The 18,420-nt window shown below is 43.4% G+C and overlaps 1 protein-coding gene across 3 annotated transcripts; it reads left to right on the forward strand.

Annotated features, from left to right (window-relative positions):
- The first annotated feature begins 4,316 nt into the window (after positions 1-4,316).
- Positions 4,317-17,523, forward strand: VMA21 (vacuolar ATPase assembly factor VMA21). Of its 3 annotated transcripts, none has more exons than XM_008275024.5 (4): positions 4,317-4,613; positions 4,763-5,005; positions 11,878-11,987; positions 12,555-17,523. In XM_008275024.5, the coding sequence occupies exons 2-4, from the start codon at positions 4,896-4,898 to the stop codon at positions 12,695-12,697; spliced, it is 363 nt and encodes a 120-aa protein (XP_008273246.3). In that variant the 5' UTR covers positions 4,317-4,613; positions 4,763-4,895; the 3' UTR covers positions 12,698-17,523. The 3 variants fall into 3 exon arrangements, with proteins under 3 accessions (XP_008273246.3, XP_002721373.3, XP_017206356.3); XM_002721327.6 differs by having other exon boundaries at positions 4,357-4,613; positions 4,763-5,258; XM_017350867.4 differs by lacking the exon at positions 4,317-4,613 and having other exon boundaries at positions 4,727-5,005.
- Positions 17,524-18,420: the final 897 nt, after the last annotated feature.

Genomic DNA, 18,420 nt, shown 5'->3' on the forward strand with positions numbered 1-18,420 from the left:
TCACACTGGGCTGGCAGTAGGACCGGTCTCACAACATCCCAGGGCTTACTTTCTCTTGTCATGGGCTCTACTGGTGTGCTACAGGCAGGTCAGCTGGGTGAGGACAGTCCTGACCCATGCACCTAAGCCATGTCCGCTTACTGGCTCTTCCATCCCAGCTCAGGTCTGTAGATAGAGCTGCAAGAAGCTACCTGAGGTAAACCTGAGAGCAGTGGATTGAGAGTCAGGAAACACCAGGAGCCGTGAGGCCATCCCCAAACTCCAACATCTTCCTTAGCCTCAGTTTTACCTCCTGTGAAATAGGCATGTTATATAAATGGTACAGATTGTGACTATGCTCTGTAAAATGAAGCTTCACACTCATACTTTACAGTGGTGGGGCCACTGCAGGGGCCCTGTGGTGTAGCAGGTAAAGCCGTCGCCTGCAGTGCCATCATCCCATATGGGTGCTGATTTGAGTCCTGGTTGTTCCACTTTAGATCTAGCTCTCAGCTATGTCCTGGGAAAGCAGTATGGCCCCTGCACCTGTGCGGGAGACCCGGAAGAAGCTCCTGGCTCCTGGCTTTGGATCAGCACAGCTCTGGCTGTTGTGGTCATTTGGGGAGTGAACCAGTGGATGGAAGACCTCTCTCTCTCTTTCTCTGTAACTCTGCCTTTTGAATAAATAAATAAATCTTTTTAAAAAAATTGGAATTCTCTGTGGCTGGGAGGTGGTGTGTGTGATGACAGTGGAGTCTTTTTTTTTACTGTTTCTGCTTTTTTTTAATAATTTATTTTGTTTAAGAAATACAACTTCATGCATTTCATACATACAGATTTGGGAACATGATGTTTCTTTCCGCTGTACCTACCTCCTACCCATATTCCCGCCCATACTTCCTCCTCCCTCTTCTCTTCCCATTCTTGTTTTGTACTGAGATCAATTTTCAGTTAATTTTTATACTCATAGATTAGCCCTACACCAAGTAGAGTTCACCGATTAATATGAAGAAAAAAATAAGAATAAAAACAAGGAAACAAAGAAAACATTGTTCCCCTACAGTCAAGGCTATGACTGTTCAAAATCATGGGATCTCAAAGTGTCAGTTTCACTCCTATAGATCACATTTTGAGTACTCTATAAGTTAGCATGGATCAGAGAGGCCATATGGTATTTGTCCTTTGGTGACTGGCCAATTTCACTAAGTATAAAGGTTGCCAGTCACATCCATTTTGTTGCAAATGACAAAATTTCATTTTTTTACTGCTTTGTAGTATTTCATAGTGTATATATACTATAATCTCTGTCCAGTCATAGTTGACGGACATCTGGGTTGATTCCATGTCTTAGCTATTGTGAATTGAGCTGTGATGAACATAGGAGTACAGATAACTCTTTCATATGCTTATTTCATTTCCCTTGGGTAAATTCCCAGGAGTGGGATGGCTGGGTCATATGGTAGGTCTATATTCAGATTTCTGAGGTATCTCCATACTGTCTTCCACAGTGGCTGCACCAGTTTACATTCCTACAGTGGAGGTTTTTACTATAATAACCCCTAGCTCAAACTCCTTAGCTTCGTTGTTTTCTTCTAGAAGCTGAACTGGTTGTACTAGTTTGTTTTGCCAGGGGGCATATTTTCTCAACTTGTATTTTTTTTAAAGATTTATTTATTTATTTAAAACACAGAGTTACAGAGAGAGGGAGAAACAGAAAGAGTGAGATCTTCCACCCACTGGTTCACTCCCCAAACAGCTTCTAATGAGCAGGGCTGGGCCAGGCCGAAGCCAGGAGCCAGGAGCTTCTTTAAGGTCTCCCACATGGGTGCAGGGGTCCAGGTCCTTGGTCCATTTTCTGCTGTTTTCCCAGGACATTAGGAGGGAGCTGGATCAGAAGTGGAGCAGCCAAGCCTCAAACTAGAGCCCATACAGAATCCTGGCATTGCAGGCATCGGCTATATGGGCTATGCCACAATGCCACCAGCCCCACACTCTCCATTATAAAGCCACTTCCTCTCTCCCTCTCAGCAGGAGTTTCATTGATTCTATAGTGGAGCCTATTTTCTTAGATCTTACTTTATAAAACAGCATGCTATGAAGGAATAAGCTTCGCAAAGTAGCAGTTGGTGTCTCAGTACAAAGCTATTCCGTCTAGCCTCATGGCCAAGCAGCCACCAGAAAGAGAACTTTGGAGGACTACGGTTTTGTGGGTCAGTAAAGCAAATCAGAGGGTGCTGTGAAACCTGACTTTAGGCGTGTACTTTCCATGTTAGCAGCCTGAAGGTACAGCAGTTGACAACAAAATGATGGTGAAGACAATAGAGTGAGAGCCAGGGACTATCCACTGTCTAGTCTTATCACTGACCCAGGGAATCTGCAGCAAGTCGCTTCCCATCTTAGTTCTCAGTTTTCTCAACTAAACTCAAACTGCCATACTGGGGCTCTTTCAGTCTGAGAGTCATTTTCTGATTATTGGGGGAATAACCACGGCATCACTCTGGTTTCCTCTGTATTGACCATAACCCCTGACATGCTATTTCCTTCCCATGACAATGGCTCTGTTTGGGCTCCACTTGCTTCTAATTCTATAGCAGCTGCTGCAGGTAGGAAGATTCAAGGCTTTCTTGAGAGGCAGAGTGCTGGCTAGATTCTTTCTTTACAACTTCTGAGTTTACTCTAAAAGTTTCATCTCTACTTCTGTGAAGTCAAAGTAAACATCAGTACAGTGTGTAAGTCTGCCAGCAAAAGAGGTATGAGTTTTAGTTTATAAAAAAAAAAAAAGATTAGACTAGATAATTTTTGTCCCATGTCCAATCTCACTTATCTCATTTCTTTGCATTATTACACAATTGTCACACAGGCTGCTAATTTGAGAGTGTAATGTAAAAGTGCTGGGCTGAGAGTCAGGAGTCGAGCAAGGCCTTACTAGGTAGATAGATGCATTCCCCTGTCTGAGCCACAGTCTCCTCATTGGCATGCTATTAGTTGAATTGTGTCCCTCTATGAAATTCATATGCTGAAGCTCTAACCCCCAGTATCTTGGGGTGTGATGTTATTTGGAAATAGCATTGCTGCAGATGTAATTAAGACAAAGTCATATGGGTGACTGGGGTTATAAAAAGGGGAATTTAGACACAGATTCAGATGCTGGGAGAATGCAACATGCGGAGACAGGCAGAGATCAGAGTGATTGTTCTGCAAGTGAAAGAACGCACCAGACTGTGAGCAAATCACCAGAAGCTGGGGGAGAGGCACAGAACAGCCCCTTCTCTCACAGCCCTCAAAAGGAACCAACCTTGCCCATACCTTGGTCTCAGACATTCAGCTCCCAAACTGGGAGAGGATTACTTTCCGTTGTGGTTTGTTATACTTTGCTATGGCAGCGCCACAAGACAATGCAACAACTTCATGAGTGGTTTCCAAACTTTATTACCAAGAGCATTTTTTGCTCTTCGTCCTCTTGTGGAGCTAATTCTTTAGTTCAACATTTATTGAATGTCTACCATGTACCAGACTGTATTGTAGGCATTGGGGTTACATGATCCCTCCCTTTGTGTTCATTCTGTTTTCAACGATTTAGTCTACCAGCTTCACTATGGTTTATTTCAGTAATTAGTATTGAAAATCCAACAAAGGTGATGTTTTATGTACCTTTGGATGGTGTGCAACAAATACAATAACTTCATTAGGTCTTTTAAAATACTGGCAAGTGTTTTCCAAGCCTGCATTATTACATTTATGGGCTCCCTAGGGGCTTAAGGATGGCATTGTTGGATGATTAGCTACACCAAGGTTAGCAAACTTTTCCTGTAAAGGAACAAAAGAGTAAACATTTTGAGCTTTGGGAACTGTAACATCTTGTCATAAATAGTTAACACTGCCATGGTAGACAATAGAAGTTGAATAAGCATGGCTGAGTTCTAATAAAATTTTATTTATGGATTTTGAAATTTGACTCTCATTATTTTTTCATGTCAGTGAGATGTTTTTCTCCTTTTGATTTTTTTTCAGCCCCTTAAAAATGGGGAGGGGAAAAAAACTCTCAGCTTAAAACCAGCTGTCAGCCTGTATTTGGTCTGCTAGTCACAGATTGTGGACTCCGGCGCGAAATTCCCTCTGATTCCGGCCCGAATTCTTACAGCAGGGACTTGTTATCCACCTCAGGGTCTGCACGAGACCCGGGGAGTGATTGGAAAATTCGAACTAAAGCAGGCTTCTTGCCGCCCGGTCCACAGCCCTTCGCGGCGCTCTCAGCTGCTGGTTTAGTCCCGATTTCACATGTGGTCTTTGTTGCCATGTGATGCAGAAAATAGATGTGTGGTCAGCAGCCCTTTCCCGGCGACGCCCTTGTAAGGGCTGTCCTCTCCGCAGCAGCCAGTGGAAGCCTAAATTTGTCAGCCCGACCCGCGCCTTACACACCCTTTTTGAGGATCCCTCTCTCCGCTTGCGCAGGCTCAGGAGGCCCATCTCTCCTTACTATTTGAGTCCCTGTTGTCTCATTGGCGGCTTTCTGAGCAGCTGCAAAATATGTTTTTAACTTTAAGTGGAAGTTGGGGTCACCGGCCAGGCGGCTGGTGCGGTCACTCTCAGCAAGGGCTCTTCCAGCTCTGCCGTCTCTAGTTTTACCGACTCCGGTGAGTGTTAGAACTACCTCCTCCCCGCTTCCCACGGCTGGACTTCCAGCGCGGGCAGTAATTACTGAGGCGTTTGCTCACCGGCTGGTGGAATAATGTACATTGCTTTTGTGTGTGTTGTCCATCTCGGGAACTGCTCCGTTGCCTAGCACCACAGCCTGCTCGTCTCTCCTCGCCGCTCATCTGCTCGGGTCGCCTTGGGGCGACAGGGACCGAGACGGGGACAAGAGGTGCTCGAGCGAACTCAGGGGCCAGCGGCGACGCCGCCCGCCAGGGAGGACCATGCTGCGCGGCAAGTCCCGGCTCAATGTGGAGTGGCTGGGCTACTCGCCCGGCCTGCTCCTGGAGCACAGGCCGCCCCTGGCAGGGCGCACGCCGCGGAGCCCCCATCGGTAAGTCACGTGACGCTCCACCCGGTCCCCGCGCAGGAGTCTGCAGCCTTGCGTCACCGCGCCGCGCCGCGCTTGCGCGCTGCTGTCCGGAGCGCAGAAGCGCTTCCGGCCCGGCCAACCTAGATCTGTCCCCAGCCCAGCGGCCGCCGACTTCAGCGCCCAGCTGCCAGCAGAGTGCCCGCTGCCGGCACCGCGACGCCATGGAGCGCCTTGATAAAGCGGCGCTGAACGCGCTGCAGCCGCCCGAGTTCAGGTAGCCCTGAGGGAGGCCCGCTCTTGGAGGTGGCCGGCCTCCGCGTGGAGTGGGGCCTAAGGGAAGCCCGAGCAGAATGGGGTGGGTGTGGGCCCCGGAACCTCTGGGTCCTGCTGCGGGATAGCGGAGCGGGGGAGCAGGGGGCAGATTGGAGTACACCGTGTCTGCCACCCCCCGACCCCAGCTTTCGCCTGGAAACGGATCCCAGGTCGTGTCGGGTAACGGCCTTTGCTCGTGCTTCTAACACTTCCTCTCTTTTTTTCATCCACATTGAGATCCTCAGAGCCCAGTTTGTCTCCCCACTGCAGGGTTAGCTTCCTGAGGACCGGGGTTCGGCTTCCTTCATCTCCAGGGCCCCTCCAGGGCTTGATAAATGTTTGCCGTATGAATGAACGAACGCAGGCGAGTAGGGGCTAGCCTTCATGTGAGATTACTTCCCCTGAGTAGTCTATCAGTAGGATGGGGATCGGTGGCTGAGCAGAAGGAATTGGATAGAAAGCAGGTGTGTCTGGCCCACCTCAGCAGGCTAGGGAGTGAACAAGGAATTAGCTACCACTCTTTGAGATCTGTGTGCAAGGCTCAGTACAGACGCTCTACATGCATTATCCGACCGAGTTCTTAAGACTTCGTCCCTCTAGCTGCTTAGTTTCCCAATTTCAAGGAGGAGGAAGTTGACTCAGAATAAGTGACTTACCCAAAGATCACAGATTTAGGTCGTGCAATTAATATTGAACTGGCATTTGATTAAGCCCATGATAGCAACAGGAATTTTTATTAAATCCACTTAGAATGCAGTGTAGCCCTCCAGACCACTGTTGTGGTGCCGCTTGCAATGCCAGTACTGCTGGCTGCTCCCCTTCAGATCCAACTCCTTGCTAATGTGCCTGGGAAGGCCACAGAAGATGGCACCAGTACTTGGGCCCCTGCTACCCACCTTGGAGACCCACATGAAATTCCTGACTTCTGGCTTCAGCCTGGCCCAGCCTGGGCTGTCGCAACTATTTAGGTAGTAAACCAGTGGATGGAAGATTCTCTCTCCCTCTCTTCCTCTCTCTCTGTGTAACTCTGCCTTTCAAATAAATACATTAAATACATCTTTACAAAATACAGTGTGGCTCTACTAGAGGGTTAGTAGTGCTTCTGTTGGAAACTGCAGTGGAACCTTGCCCTGTAAGTCCTGCTTGCCACCAGATGAGCTGCAGAAGCTTTATGAGGCGGGGAAACTCTAGGTGGTGCAAGGATTGCGGGCACACTGAGATTCATCCTGATTTGTTTCCTTTGTGTGAGGATGACTTGAATTCCCGTCTTCCCCACTTTTCATTTGTAACAGGTTGTGGTAACACTCAATCAGGTATACCAAAGAAGTCAAATGAATGAAATGAGTTGCTTTGTTTTGGAATAAAGTACTGATTCTACCCAGGCCAGTTTGTGCCAGAAGAACCAACAGCAGCAGTGGCCAGGGCTGCAAGCCAAGGACAAAATGCTCTATACACACTTAGAGGAAGTTTGCTAGTTTTCAAATTTGTACGCTTTGACCTTATACAGTTGTGAGCCACATAGAGACATTTTGATCAATGATAAACTGCATATATGAAGGTGGTCTCATAAGATTATATTGCCTAGTGATGTTTAGTCATCTTAGTTTGTGTGATGTTCACACTTAATTATTTTTTAAAGATTCATTTTATTTGTTTGAAAGGCAGAGTTAGATGAAGAGAGAGAGATCTTCTATTCGCTGGTTCACTCCTAAAAATGGCTGCGGTGGCCAGGGCTGGGCCAGGCTGAAGTCAGGAGCCTGGGCTGGGACTTCATCCAGGCCTCCCACGCAGGTGGCAGGGGGCCAAGCACTTGGGCCATCTTCCACTGCTTTCCCAGGTGTGTTAACAGGTAGCTGGTTTGGAAGTGGAGCAGCTGGGACGCCAACCCATGCTCATATAGGATGCCAGCTTCATAGACAGATTAACCCAGCATGCTACAATGCTGTCCCACACATAACAATTTCATTTCTCAGAACATATCCCTGTTATTAAGCAACACATGACTGTACTTAGCTTCATATTAGTGACTGCATAACCAAGAAAAGTAGTCAAGTTGTTGAAGTGTATGTGAAAGTGAGCAGTTAGAAGGAACTGAAGATAGGCTACAACTCACTAAGGTATGCTGTGTGGAGAAGTGGGGGTAGGGAGACGAGAAATGAAGGTTATGTGTTGGTGGTAGTGTTGTAAAGTGGTTTTGTTTGAAATGTTTTGAAGGTGTCAGATCATCTTTTCAATAATAAACTTTTGTAAAAACCAGACAAGATAGTAGATACTCAAGAGAGATAATCTAACAAAATAATAGGTTGCTCTCCCTTTCTCTGGATTATTTAGCAAGTTAGATAACCTATAAGTTGCATACCTAAAACATACTGCTGACCTCATGTTTAGGTTTTTACCTCCTTGAGGCCCAATATTAGAATATTTATTTGCGATCGTTCTTCTTTTTTGATGTAGCCATTTATTGCTATAACCTTTTCTCTTAGAACTGCTTTTTCTGCATACCATAGGTTTTGGTGTGTTGTGCTTACATTAACTTGTTTCAAGATACTTTTACATTTTCTCTTTTGCTTTCTTGTGTGACTTATTAATTGTTAAGGAGCAAGTTGTTTAATTTTAAAATATTTGTGGGTTTTCTAAACTTCTACCTAATGTTGATTTCTAGTTTAAGACCATTGTGGTCTGAAAAATACTAGATGTGATTTCAATCTGCTTGAATTTGTTGAGACTTGTTTTGTAGCCTACTACATGTTCTATCTTGGAGAATGTTCCATGGGTACTAGAGAAGAATGTGTATAATGCTGCTGTTGGATGGAAAGTTATATGTCTGCAGGTCCATTTGTTCTAAAGTATAGTTCAGGCCCAGTATTTCCTTCTTAATTTTCTGCCTGGTTGACCTATCCATTATTGAAAGTGAAACATTGAAGTTCCCTACTGTTATTATACTTCTATATACTTCTTCCTTCATATCTGTTAATGTTTGCTTTATGTATTTAGGTGCTCTGGTATTGGGTGCAAATATATGAGGGGTCTTCAAAAAGTTCATGGAAAACGTGTACTATGAAAATGCATAGTATGAAAAACTATGCATGTATTTCACAGACTTTGCACCAAAATCTTTTAGTTACAAAAACTTTCTGAAGTAGCATTTGTATTTATAGTTATGTTCTCTTGATGATTGAATCCTTTGTCATTAAATAATCACGTTTATTATAACAGTCTTTGACTTGAAGTCTGATTGATCCGATCTAAGTATAGCTACCCCTCCTTTTCTGTGGCTTCTATTTGCATGAAGTATTTAACATTCCTTCATTTTTCAGCCTATGTGTGTCCTTCGATAAAATGGGTCTCTTATAGGTAGCATATAGGAGGATCTTTTTTTAATCCATTCAACTACTCTTTGTCTTTTGACTGAGAATTTAATCATTTACAGCAAAGATTATTATTGGCAGGTAAGGACTTATTCCTATCATTTTGTTCAGGGTTTTATAATTATCCTATAGGTCCTTTATTCATTTCTTTGGTGATTTTCTGTAGTGCTGAACATTGGATTGATGCTTGATACACTCTCTCTTGTTTGTATACCCGCTGTTGTTTTTTGCTTTGTGGTTACCATGGACTTACATAAAGCACCTTATGGTTATGATAGATAATGTCCCTATGCTGATGTCTGCATATTTGGCTGAACAGTTGCCTTGGAGTGTTATTTTTTAAAAAATATTTATTTGAGAGGCAGAGTTATAGACAGAGAGACAGAGAGAAAGGTCTTCCATCCGCTGGTTCACTCCCCAAATGGCCACAATGGCTGGAGTTGGGTCGATCCTAAGCCAGGAGCCAGGAGCTTCTTCCGGATCTCCCATGTGGGTGCAGGGGCCCAAGGACTTGGACCATCTTTCACTGCTTTCCCAGGCCATAGCAGAGAGCTGGATGGGAAATGGAGCAGCCGGGACTTGAACCAACGCCCATATGGGATACTGGCATCGCAGGTGGAGGCGACTTTACCCGCCACACCAGAGCGCCAGGCCCAACCTCGGAGTTTTATACAGTGGCTTCTGTAGCAGAAGCTTTTTACCTGCAGATGGCTTATGAGGTATTGATTGTGCAGGCTAGATTGTGTCTGGCTGTGACTGGGCACAGTGGTGTAGTCGTCATGTAACTGCTTCAGCTGTGATGAATGTCAGCCATGACTGTGGGTTTTTGGTGGCCTAGGTGCAGGAGTTGGTGGCAGCAGTGGTGGCAGGGTAGCTCCCTAGCATCCTTGATAGATGTCAAGTCCTTTGGGAACCCTCTGTCCTCATTTTCCTCACATTGATACTTAGCTGAAGGGATCCTCGTGGTGATGGGTCTGATGTTCCAGAGCCCAGCTGCTTAGAGAGGCTGTAGAGCTGGGGTTCTGGCCTCTGTGCCTATTGAACTGTTGTGGCACTTGTGATGTGGCTACAGGGCCGCTAAATATTCCAGTTAATAAGTTACGTTCCATAAGTTTTGAAGCATTGGTTTTGGATTTTGTCATAAAGGATGAGTTACAGAACTTCTTTTTTCTTTTTTTTAAAGATCTATTTATTTGTTTGAAAGGCATAGTTACAGAAAGGCAGAGGTAAAGGTAGAGAGAGGTCTTCCATCTGCTGGTTCACTTTCCAAATGGCTGCAACAGCCGAAGCTGGGCCAGTCCAAAGCTAGGAGCCAGGAGCTTCTTCCAGGTCTCCCAGGAGGATGCAAGTGCCCGGGGACTTGGGTCATCTTCCACTGCTTTCCTAGGCCATAGCGGAGATCTGGATCAGAGGCAGAGCAGCTGAGACTCGAACCAGCACCCAGATGGGATGCTGGCATTGCAGGCGGTGGCTTCACCCGCTGCGCCACAGCACCAGCCCAAGCATTTCTGATCTTACTAGGTTTATGATATTTATACATGTGTTATTCTGTTGAGATATTTGAGAGTTCAATGCTGTATGAATAAACAAACAGGTAGTCTTTATATACTGTTCAATGTCTTGATAATCAAGCCTGGAATGATATGCAAAACACAGTCAGTTCCCGTAAATCTATGAAATAAATGAATGATTGACAACTCAGACTGACGTTTTCACCTTAGCAGTTGGCAGTGAGTCCTCGAATGCAGCTTACCTAACGAACTGTACATCTCTGATGTCGGGCATACTCTGTGTGGCCACATTTTTCCTTTGTCCTCACTAGCTGTGTTCCTGGAGCATGCCACCTTAAAAGGCCTCCAGGCCTTCCTCCATGTCGGTAATGTGGAGTGACAGTTATCGACCTCAAAGAGGTACACAGTAAAGGACTTGGAACCATGTCTAACATCTGCTAAGTTTATATTGGTCCTAGCTCTTATTATTAGTTTCTTCTATACTATATTCTATTTTCCTGTGTTCCAATTCTCTATATTTGTATATTGCTTTATATCTTTTGTATATTACTTTAACAATGAAAAAATAAAGTGATTTTCAAAAAAAAAAACCCACAGCTTTTGTGTAAACACAGCTGTTTTGCCAAGCTGAGGAGTCTAACTCTGAGGCACTCACTCCATGGGACCTGAGGCACGAAGGGTAGGAATATAGCAATGACTGTGACCCTAGAGTCCAAGTTGCAGCACTGACATGTCTCTGGGGAGGGAGGGGCATCCCAGAGGCTTGGAGCCTGAGGAGCAGGGCATAGCTGCAGTGCAGATGCTGGAGCCAACAGAGCACAGTGGCAACTCAGGCACAAGGAGAGGGAACCCCCGACCTTGGAGTGGTACAACATAGCATGGCCCAGGCTCTCTGAGGCTGGGGACAGTGGCAATAAGGACCCCAGAATGGGTGGGCACAACTGTGCCTTGGGCTCCAGGGATGAGGCGTCTTAGCAACTGGGACTCCAGAGAGCTGGGCCAGATACCGGGAGGCAGGGCCCTATAGCTGTGTGGCACCGCCTGGCCAATGGTTTGTTTCCTGGAGGGAAAGGGCACCACATCAGCTCGGGTATGCTTGTGAGGCATTGGGGTGTATAGGGCTGCTCCGCTAGGCTAGAGCATGCTGGAGCACGTGGGCTCCAGTGCTGAGCCCTCCATCTGCTCCCCAGGGACAAAGCTCTAGTTGGGGGAGATGAGTCCCCTGGTTGGATCAGGAGATGAAGGCATAGCTGGGTACATGCTGCTGTTGGGTGAGAGCAGACAGCTCTGCTCACGCTGAGGGCACCATGTGGGCTCACCTCTTGATACACTGGCAAGGCACTTTGCCCTCATGGGCTTGACCTCAGTAGGATGTCCCTGGCGCTGGGGCTGTGCTGACTGCTCTTCGGAGGTCCTGGTACAGTGGCGGGGTACTGTGCATCCGTGTGCAGAATTGACCTCCATTATTGAGACAGCTCTGCCTGCTCTGAATCAGTTACACCACATCCGAATGATCACGTAATTCCCATGTTTCAGCTACAGACAGCTGTCTCCCTGCCTCTGTTGTTCCTCCTCTGACCTATGTTCCTAAGGAAGGGGTGGGTTTTCCAGTGTCTCACCTGTGGATACTTATAATATTAGGGACATAAGACTATGCGGATATGGCTCTGTCAGTTTTAATTTTCTGTTTACTTTATTCCAGAAGTGAAAATTCGCTAGCATCTACCCTGAAGACACTCCTGTTCTTCACAGCTTTAATGATCACTGTTCCTATTGGGTTATACTTCACAACAAAATCTTATATATTTGAAGGTAATTTTAGACCCTTAAAACAAGACATTCTCCCCCTTACTAACTTAAGTCCTGTGCATTTTTGTCCTCTTTATATCTGTTAACTAGCTATTCTTATTTTTTTTCTTCTGTTTTGCTCTTCAAAAATCATGTTGCTTATGAGTCTTCATGCGGCAAAGGTTTTCGTCACCTGTAGTTTTTATTGGTTTGACATCTTATTTATGATTTCTGTGAAACAGCTTTCAAATCTTTTAGGATCCCTTTGAGTACACCGGTTGGCTGAGATGGGATAAGGAATTTGGGGGAATGGACTTTTGGTGTCAAACATTAGAAAGAGGAGAAAGTGAGGTCCCGTTTTTCGTGTTGAAGTCCTTAAACAGACTTGTAATCATGGTTTCATTTAAAACAATGTTCTTAGTGTATAGAAGATACTCAAATCTTTTAATGAGTACTTGATTAATTACCATCCAAAATGTTACTTTCTAGTTGCCTGATTGTCAGATACGTATGTAGCTCATAAAATTAGTGTGCTTTGTGTTTTGTACATGGTAACTTTGAAATAAAATGGCCACTTTTTTCTCTTGCTAGGTGCCCTTGGGATGTCCAATAGGGATAGCTACTTTTACGCTGCTATTGTTGCAGTGGTTGCAGTCCATGTGGTGCTGGCCCTCTTTGTGTATGTGGCCTGGAACGAAGGCTCAAGACAGTGGCGTGAAGGCAAACAGGATTAAGTCAACATCACTTTTTGATAGCATTAAATTCGTTTTTTATATGGTAAATGCTATGGGGGCATTGGTGAATTTCAATAAAATTGACAGAACACATGAAAATCAATCTTAAGGAGTCACATTTGACTATTATAAATTTTGATCCTTCTAATACAATGGCTTGTGTAATTTAATGTATGGTTCTCTTATTTTCAAATGAAAGTTTGGAAAAGTTAAATTAATTCCAAATGAGTATGTTAAATTAGTTACACATTGTTCCAGGAAAGAATTTGATTATTTTACAAAGAAAACTTTTCATAACATTTTGCCTTATAGTTTTTGAGTTTTACTGCTGGATGTATTAAGATGTATACAGCAAAGCAAACCTTACCTTCACCTTAGACTGGAACGCTTTGCCTAGCAATTATGGAAATACCTGGTCTTTGGCTTTGGAATTTTTATTTCTGTATGGAAAATCGCTCAAACTGTGGACAATGGAATTAATCTGGATACCCTGAGGAATTTTGGATGAAGCATCAACCCTAGTCAGTAGGACACTGTCGTTGTATTATCGTATTGGGAAGGGGGCGGGAATTAGACTAAATCGCAGCCGTTCTTGTAAAAGAACTTGGGCTGCCTGAAGGGCCCAGAGAGCAGAGGGAAGAGCTTGCTGTGTTTTAGGCGGAGGCACGGAGCCTGCCTTCCAGAGGCAGGAAGCTGTGTGCTTGACAGCCAGTTTTTCCGTAGTCAGTTTGGCTCCTACATTCAACATTCAAGGTAGGCTTCAATTGCAAGGCTTGTGGAAATTCTATTGAAGAGTGCTTTTTTTTGATTTTTAAAAATTATATTGTATGATATGATAGGAATTTACATTTAAAAGTGTTCATTTTTGCATATATTGGGAATATACACAAATCTGAAGACAGATTATTTTTGTTACTCAAAAAGTATTCTTGTGATTTCCAATCTACAGGTCGTTTTAATCAGAACTAAGTTATATCTGTGTGTCTGTATATTTGAAAGTATAACATATATATATATAAATATATATAAAGTCTATGTCTAGCTACTATAAATATATAGTAGTTAGATAATCCTTGAGGTCCTTTCTGATGGAAGAAAAACCAAAAACCCTATGATTTTATTTTAGTATCCTTAGTTTGTGTTCTTTCTCGCCATTTGGTATTATTTGTGTACAATCTAAAAATAGTCCCCCAAATGTGTATTTTTTATTATAAACCATAATAGACGTTCTCTATAGAAAACTGGAAAAATTAATATTCAAACAGGTAAACAGGTTTTTTTTTTGAAACTGTTTGTTAATGTTAATTGGATACATGGTAAAAGTTTGTTTTCACTTAAAATTCTGTCAACTTTAGCTGATAGCGACTTGCATTTTTTTCAGATAAGTGACTATTGGCCATTTTCTTAAAAAGCACAGTCTACCTATACTCTTTGAAAATTTACATTTCCTGTTACTGAAACATGAACAGAATGGCCCTTGCTTAAATGTTTGCTATTACCAGTTTGTTCACACTCAATATTTTTTATGTTGCAGAGCTGGAGAAAGATGATTTAGTATAAAAGTTAAGTGTGCGTTTTCATTTATTTAATTGCTAAGAAAAACACTAGACTAGTAGGAAAATTGTAGGGTTGTTTTGAATTCTTGCTCCTGGTTAAATATTGTCTACAATTTAAACGTCTGTAAGCTGTTATTCTAAATGTAAAGCTTGTTTTATTTTGTGTGTGCAGAGGGTACAATTTTAGGAAGATGACATTTGACTCTGGGGCAGTGTGTGGTAGATTCCTAGGTGCCGCCGTCCTGAGATGGTCTGCTGTGTTTAGAATTAGCCACTTAATTTCTTTTTTCTATAATGGGAAAAGTTTTTCTTGTACTTTTGAGATTTTTTTAAATTGACAAATGGAATATATTCTTTTTTAGTTGAAGAGTTACAGAGAGAGAGACAGAGACAAAGAGAGGGAGAGATCTTCCATCCATTGGGTCACTCTCCAAATGCCTGTAACAGCCAGGGCTGGGCCAGGAACTCCATGTGGGTCTCTCACATGGGCGGCAGGGGCCCCAACACTTCAGCCATCATCCTCTGCCTTCCCAGGTGCATTAGCAGGGGGACCGGATAGAAAGCAGAGCAGCTGGAACTGGAACCTGCACTCAGATAGAGGATGCTAGTGTTGCAAGTGGTACCTTACCCCTCTGCACCACAATGCCAGACCCATACTTTTAGAATCTTATGATGTTTGTAAAATATTACTACCTGATATTGGATTGTTTTGATGGATTTTATATACTTGCTGAATAGATAATGATATGAACATTTTTCAGCAAGTATATAGACTAGGCATACATGCAAAAGCGGTTGTAATTTTTTCTTGGAAAAAGTACCAAGTGTTTGAAAGTTACAATCAGATGCCATGATTGATATTTAGACTTGTTTTCAAAACTTTTTTTTACCTAAGTTTTTATCTGTTAACTCACTAGTTTGCTGCTGTTACTTATGTTAAATAACGTCTAGTATTTGGAAATAGATTTATTTTTCAAGCCATGACACTGGTTTCTTCTTGCATAATGTATATACTTGAAGATGTATGGAAAGGGAAGTTACATTTGAGCCCTTATAAATGTTATAAGATAGGAATCTGTTCACTGTTGTTTGAAATCTGACTGTAAAGAATAACCTCAGTTAGGAAGTGTAATTGGAAGTGACAGTCCGAGCTACTGATTTAACCTGTTGACTGTATCACATCACCTTCCTCACTCCCAGTTTGCCCCCCATGATGTAATTCTTTCCTTAGTGTGCCGGGAAATGGAAAGTCTGCTGTAGAATGCATCTGATGTCGGAAGCTCTTCAAATGGATACCATTTTACCCATCAGTCGAATTTGATTTGTTAGTGAAGAAATTTAAAATTGCCATAAATAAAAATCTGCCTGTATTTCATGCATATGTAACTAATAGATAATAATAACTAGAATGTTTTCTTTTTTTAAATATTTATTTATTTACTTGAAAGTCAGCGTTACACAGAGAGAGGAGAGGCAGAGAAAAAGAGAGAGAGGTCTTCCATCTGCTGGTTCACTCCCTGATTGGCCACAATTGCCAGAGCTGCACTGGTCTGAAGCCAGGGGCCAGAAGCTTTTTTCGGGTCTCCCACACGGGTGCAGGGGCCCAAGGACTTGGGCCATCTTCTACTGCTTTCCCAGGCCACAGCAGAGAGCGGGATCAGAAGTGGAGCAGCCAGGACTCGAACTGGTGCCCATATAGGATGCTGGCACTGCAGGCGGCAGCTTTACTCGCTATGGCACTGTGCCAGCCCCACTAAAATGTTTATCATAAAAATATCATTGACTTTGCTAAAAGAAGCAACTGATTGATTTGTTTGGTATTTATTTTCCATTGTCATATTAATTTTATGTATACAGTTAGTATACCCAAAGAGACCAGTAAAAACAGTTAAGTAAGGTATACCCAAAGAAAGATTAAGGCTGCAAGGACAAGAAATGCAGGATTTAAATCCTGCGCCTATGTGTCTAGTGTGTATTTCTTGTCTCCAGACAGGCTTATGTTGTGTAATTTATGCCCAAGTGAAGCAGTAGGCTGTTGTTAGGCCCATTTGATATGATTCAACTGTGGTACAGAATTTGTCACTCGTTTAGGTCAGTGGCAGATTTCCTTGCTGTCAAGTACTTTGTGTTGCCCACTGGATTAGAATGTCCATTAATTCAGACTTTGCTCCCTCCAGGTTTAAGATAAACAACTCTTTTAAAGATTGACTTATTTATTTGAAAGAGTTACACACACACACACACACAAAGAGAGAGAGAGAGAGAATCTTCGATTGGCTGGTTCACTATCCAGGTGACTGCAATGGCCAGGGCTGGGTCAGGCCAAAGCCAGGAGCCAGGAGCCAGGAGCTTCATCAAGGTCTCCCTCGTGGGTGCAGGGTCTCAAGGACTTGAGCCATCCTCTGCTGCTTTTCCCAAGGCATTAGCAGGGAGCTGGATTGGAAATGGAGCAGCCTGGACATGAACTGGTGCCCATATGGGATGCTGGTGTCAAAAGCAGAAGCTTTACCCTCTACTCCATCATGCTAGCTCCTAAGATAATTTTTATAAGAGCTGGTTCAAAGTGCACATTAGTAACTTGAGATCTGTCCTGCCTTTTGCAAGAGGAAAGGGCCACCTTAAAAATAAGTTTTCAGAGACCTTGGGAACCTAACTGTAAATACTACACATAATCGATGAATGTCTTCACCTTTTATGTATTTCTTAAAACAGCCTGGAATTCTTCAACATCACTCCAGGCCACACTTTGCTTGCCTGTGTTGTTGCTATGTGTACTTGAAAGTAATAGCTGCATTCCTTTTAAGATGTTCTGTAAGTCATATTTGTCATTTATCAAGACTAGTCTTCCTTTCTCTCATGTTCAGTGAGCTGAACAGTAAGAATAGCAATAGCTAACAACATCTGCACAGCACCTTACCATTTGCAAAGAACGTTCACACATTCTCGTTTGAGTTTTGCATAGTGAACCTGTTACGAGATGTCTCTCGACGTCAATGCTAAAAGTGGTAGAATCTTTAAATGACTGTTGTCATTGAATATGCTATTGTGTTGAGTAGTGCCCTGACTAGTGGGAGAATGTAGATGCGCTACATTTCAGGCCGTGTGTAATTATCCAGATGAGGGACTTGAGTTCTTTAGCCACTTGGATCAGATTTACTTTTGTAAGTGATGCTTTTCTAACTGTTATCTGGATGAATTTTTGTATCCATTATATTCTAGCCTGTAATTTATATAAATCTACCATCTGTTGTCATTAAAAAAGTGTCCCTAGTGTGTCTTTGATGTGTCTTGATTCAATTAATAGGCCATTTTATTAACATCTCTCTTTTTTATTTGTTCGCTTGCCTCTCTGTAACATGTAGAATATGTGTCGAGCTCATTTAAAAAATGTGTTTATTTGCCTCTCTGTACCATGTAGAATGTGTGCAAAGCTGTGGAGAAATTGTAGGCCAGAGGCTCAGACTTATTGAGAGAGAGAAAGAGAGTGTGTGTGTGTGTGTGTGTGTGGGTAGGTGGGTGGGTGGTGGTGGTGGTGGGGAGAAGCATGTGCTGAGACAGGAATGGCTGGTTCCATCAAGAGTGAACTTGTCACTCTGGCCTCAGAATCAGCCTTTAAGGCATTCAGATGTGGCTGAAAAGCCCATGAGAGCAATGCAGGCATGGAAAGCCAAGACACTGTGGCAAAAATATCCTACATGAAGGATCTATGTGAATGAGATCCCAGTGGAAAGAAAGGGCCATCAAAGAAGGATGTACTTTTCTCTGAAGGGAGGAGAGAACTTCCACTTTGCTCATGGCCCTGTCTAAATACTGACAGAGTTTGTAGACTCAAAAGGCTTCCATAGCCTTTGCAGCTCATGTCAAGAGCCTTGGGTGATCATTGATGTCATACATAAGAGTGTGAATTGTTAAATCAGCAACAGGAGCCACTGTGCACTTACTCCCCAGGTAGGCCCTCTGTCCTTAATGAGTTGTACTATGAGAATTAATGGCAAAACTTGCCTTCAAACAGTACTTCATACTTTGTGTGTCTGTGTGGGTGCAAAGTGTTGAAACCTTTACTCCGTATAGAGTTGATTTTCTGTATATAAAGATCATTAAAAATGAATCTTAGTGAAGAATGGGATGGGAAAGGGAGTAGGAGTTGGGACGGGAATGGGTGGAAGA

The sequence above is a fragment of the Oryctolagus cuniculus genome, chromosome X (assembly GCF_051225735.1).
Source record: "Oryctolagus cuniculus isolate XC-2025 breed Fujian yellow rabbit chromosome X, ASM5122573v1, whole genome shotgun sequence".
Taxonomy (NCBI): domain Eukaryota; kingdom Metazoa; phylum Chordata; class Mammalia; order Lagomorpha; family Leporidae; genus Oryctolagus; species Oryctolagus cuniculus.

What these genes read in the sequence shown, in the direction of transcription:
- VMA21 (XM_002721327.6), top strand. Translation starts at nt 4,921, where the DNA reads ATGTGGAGTGGCTGGGCTACTCGCCCGGCCTGCTCCTGGAGCACAGGC. An exon ending in CTGCAGCCGCCCGAGTTCAG is followed by an intron (nt 5,259 to 11,877) that starts GTAGCCCTGAGG and finishes ACTTTATTCCAG; the next exon opens with AAGTGAAAATTCGCTAGCAT. An exon ending in AAAATCTTATATATTTGAAG is followed by an intron (nt 11,988 to 12,554) that starts GTAATTTTAGAC and finishes TTCTCTTGCTAG; the next exon opens with GTGCCCTTGGGATGTCCAAT.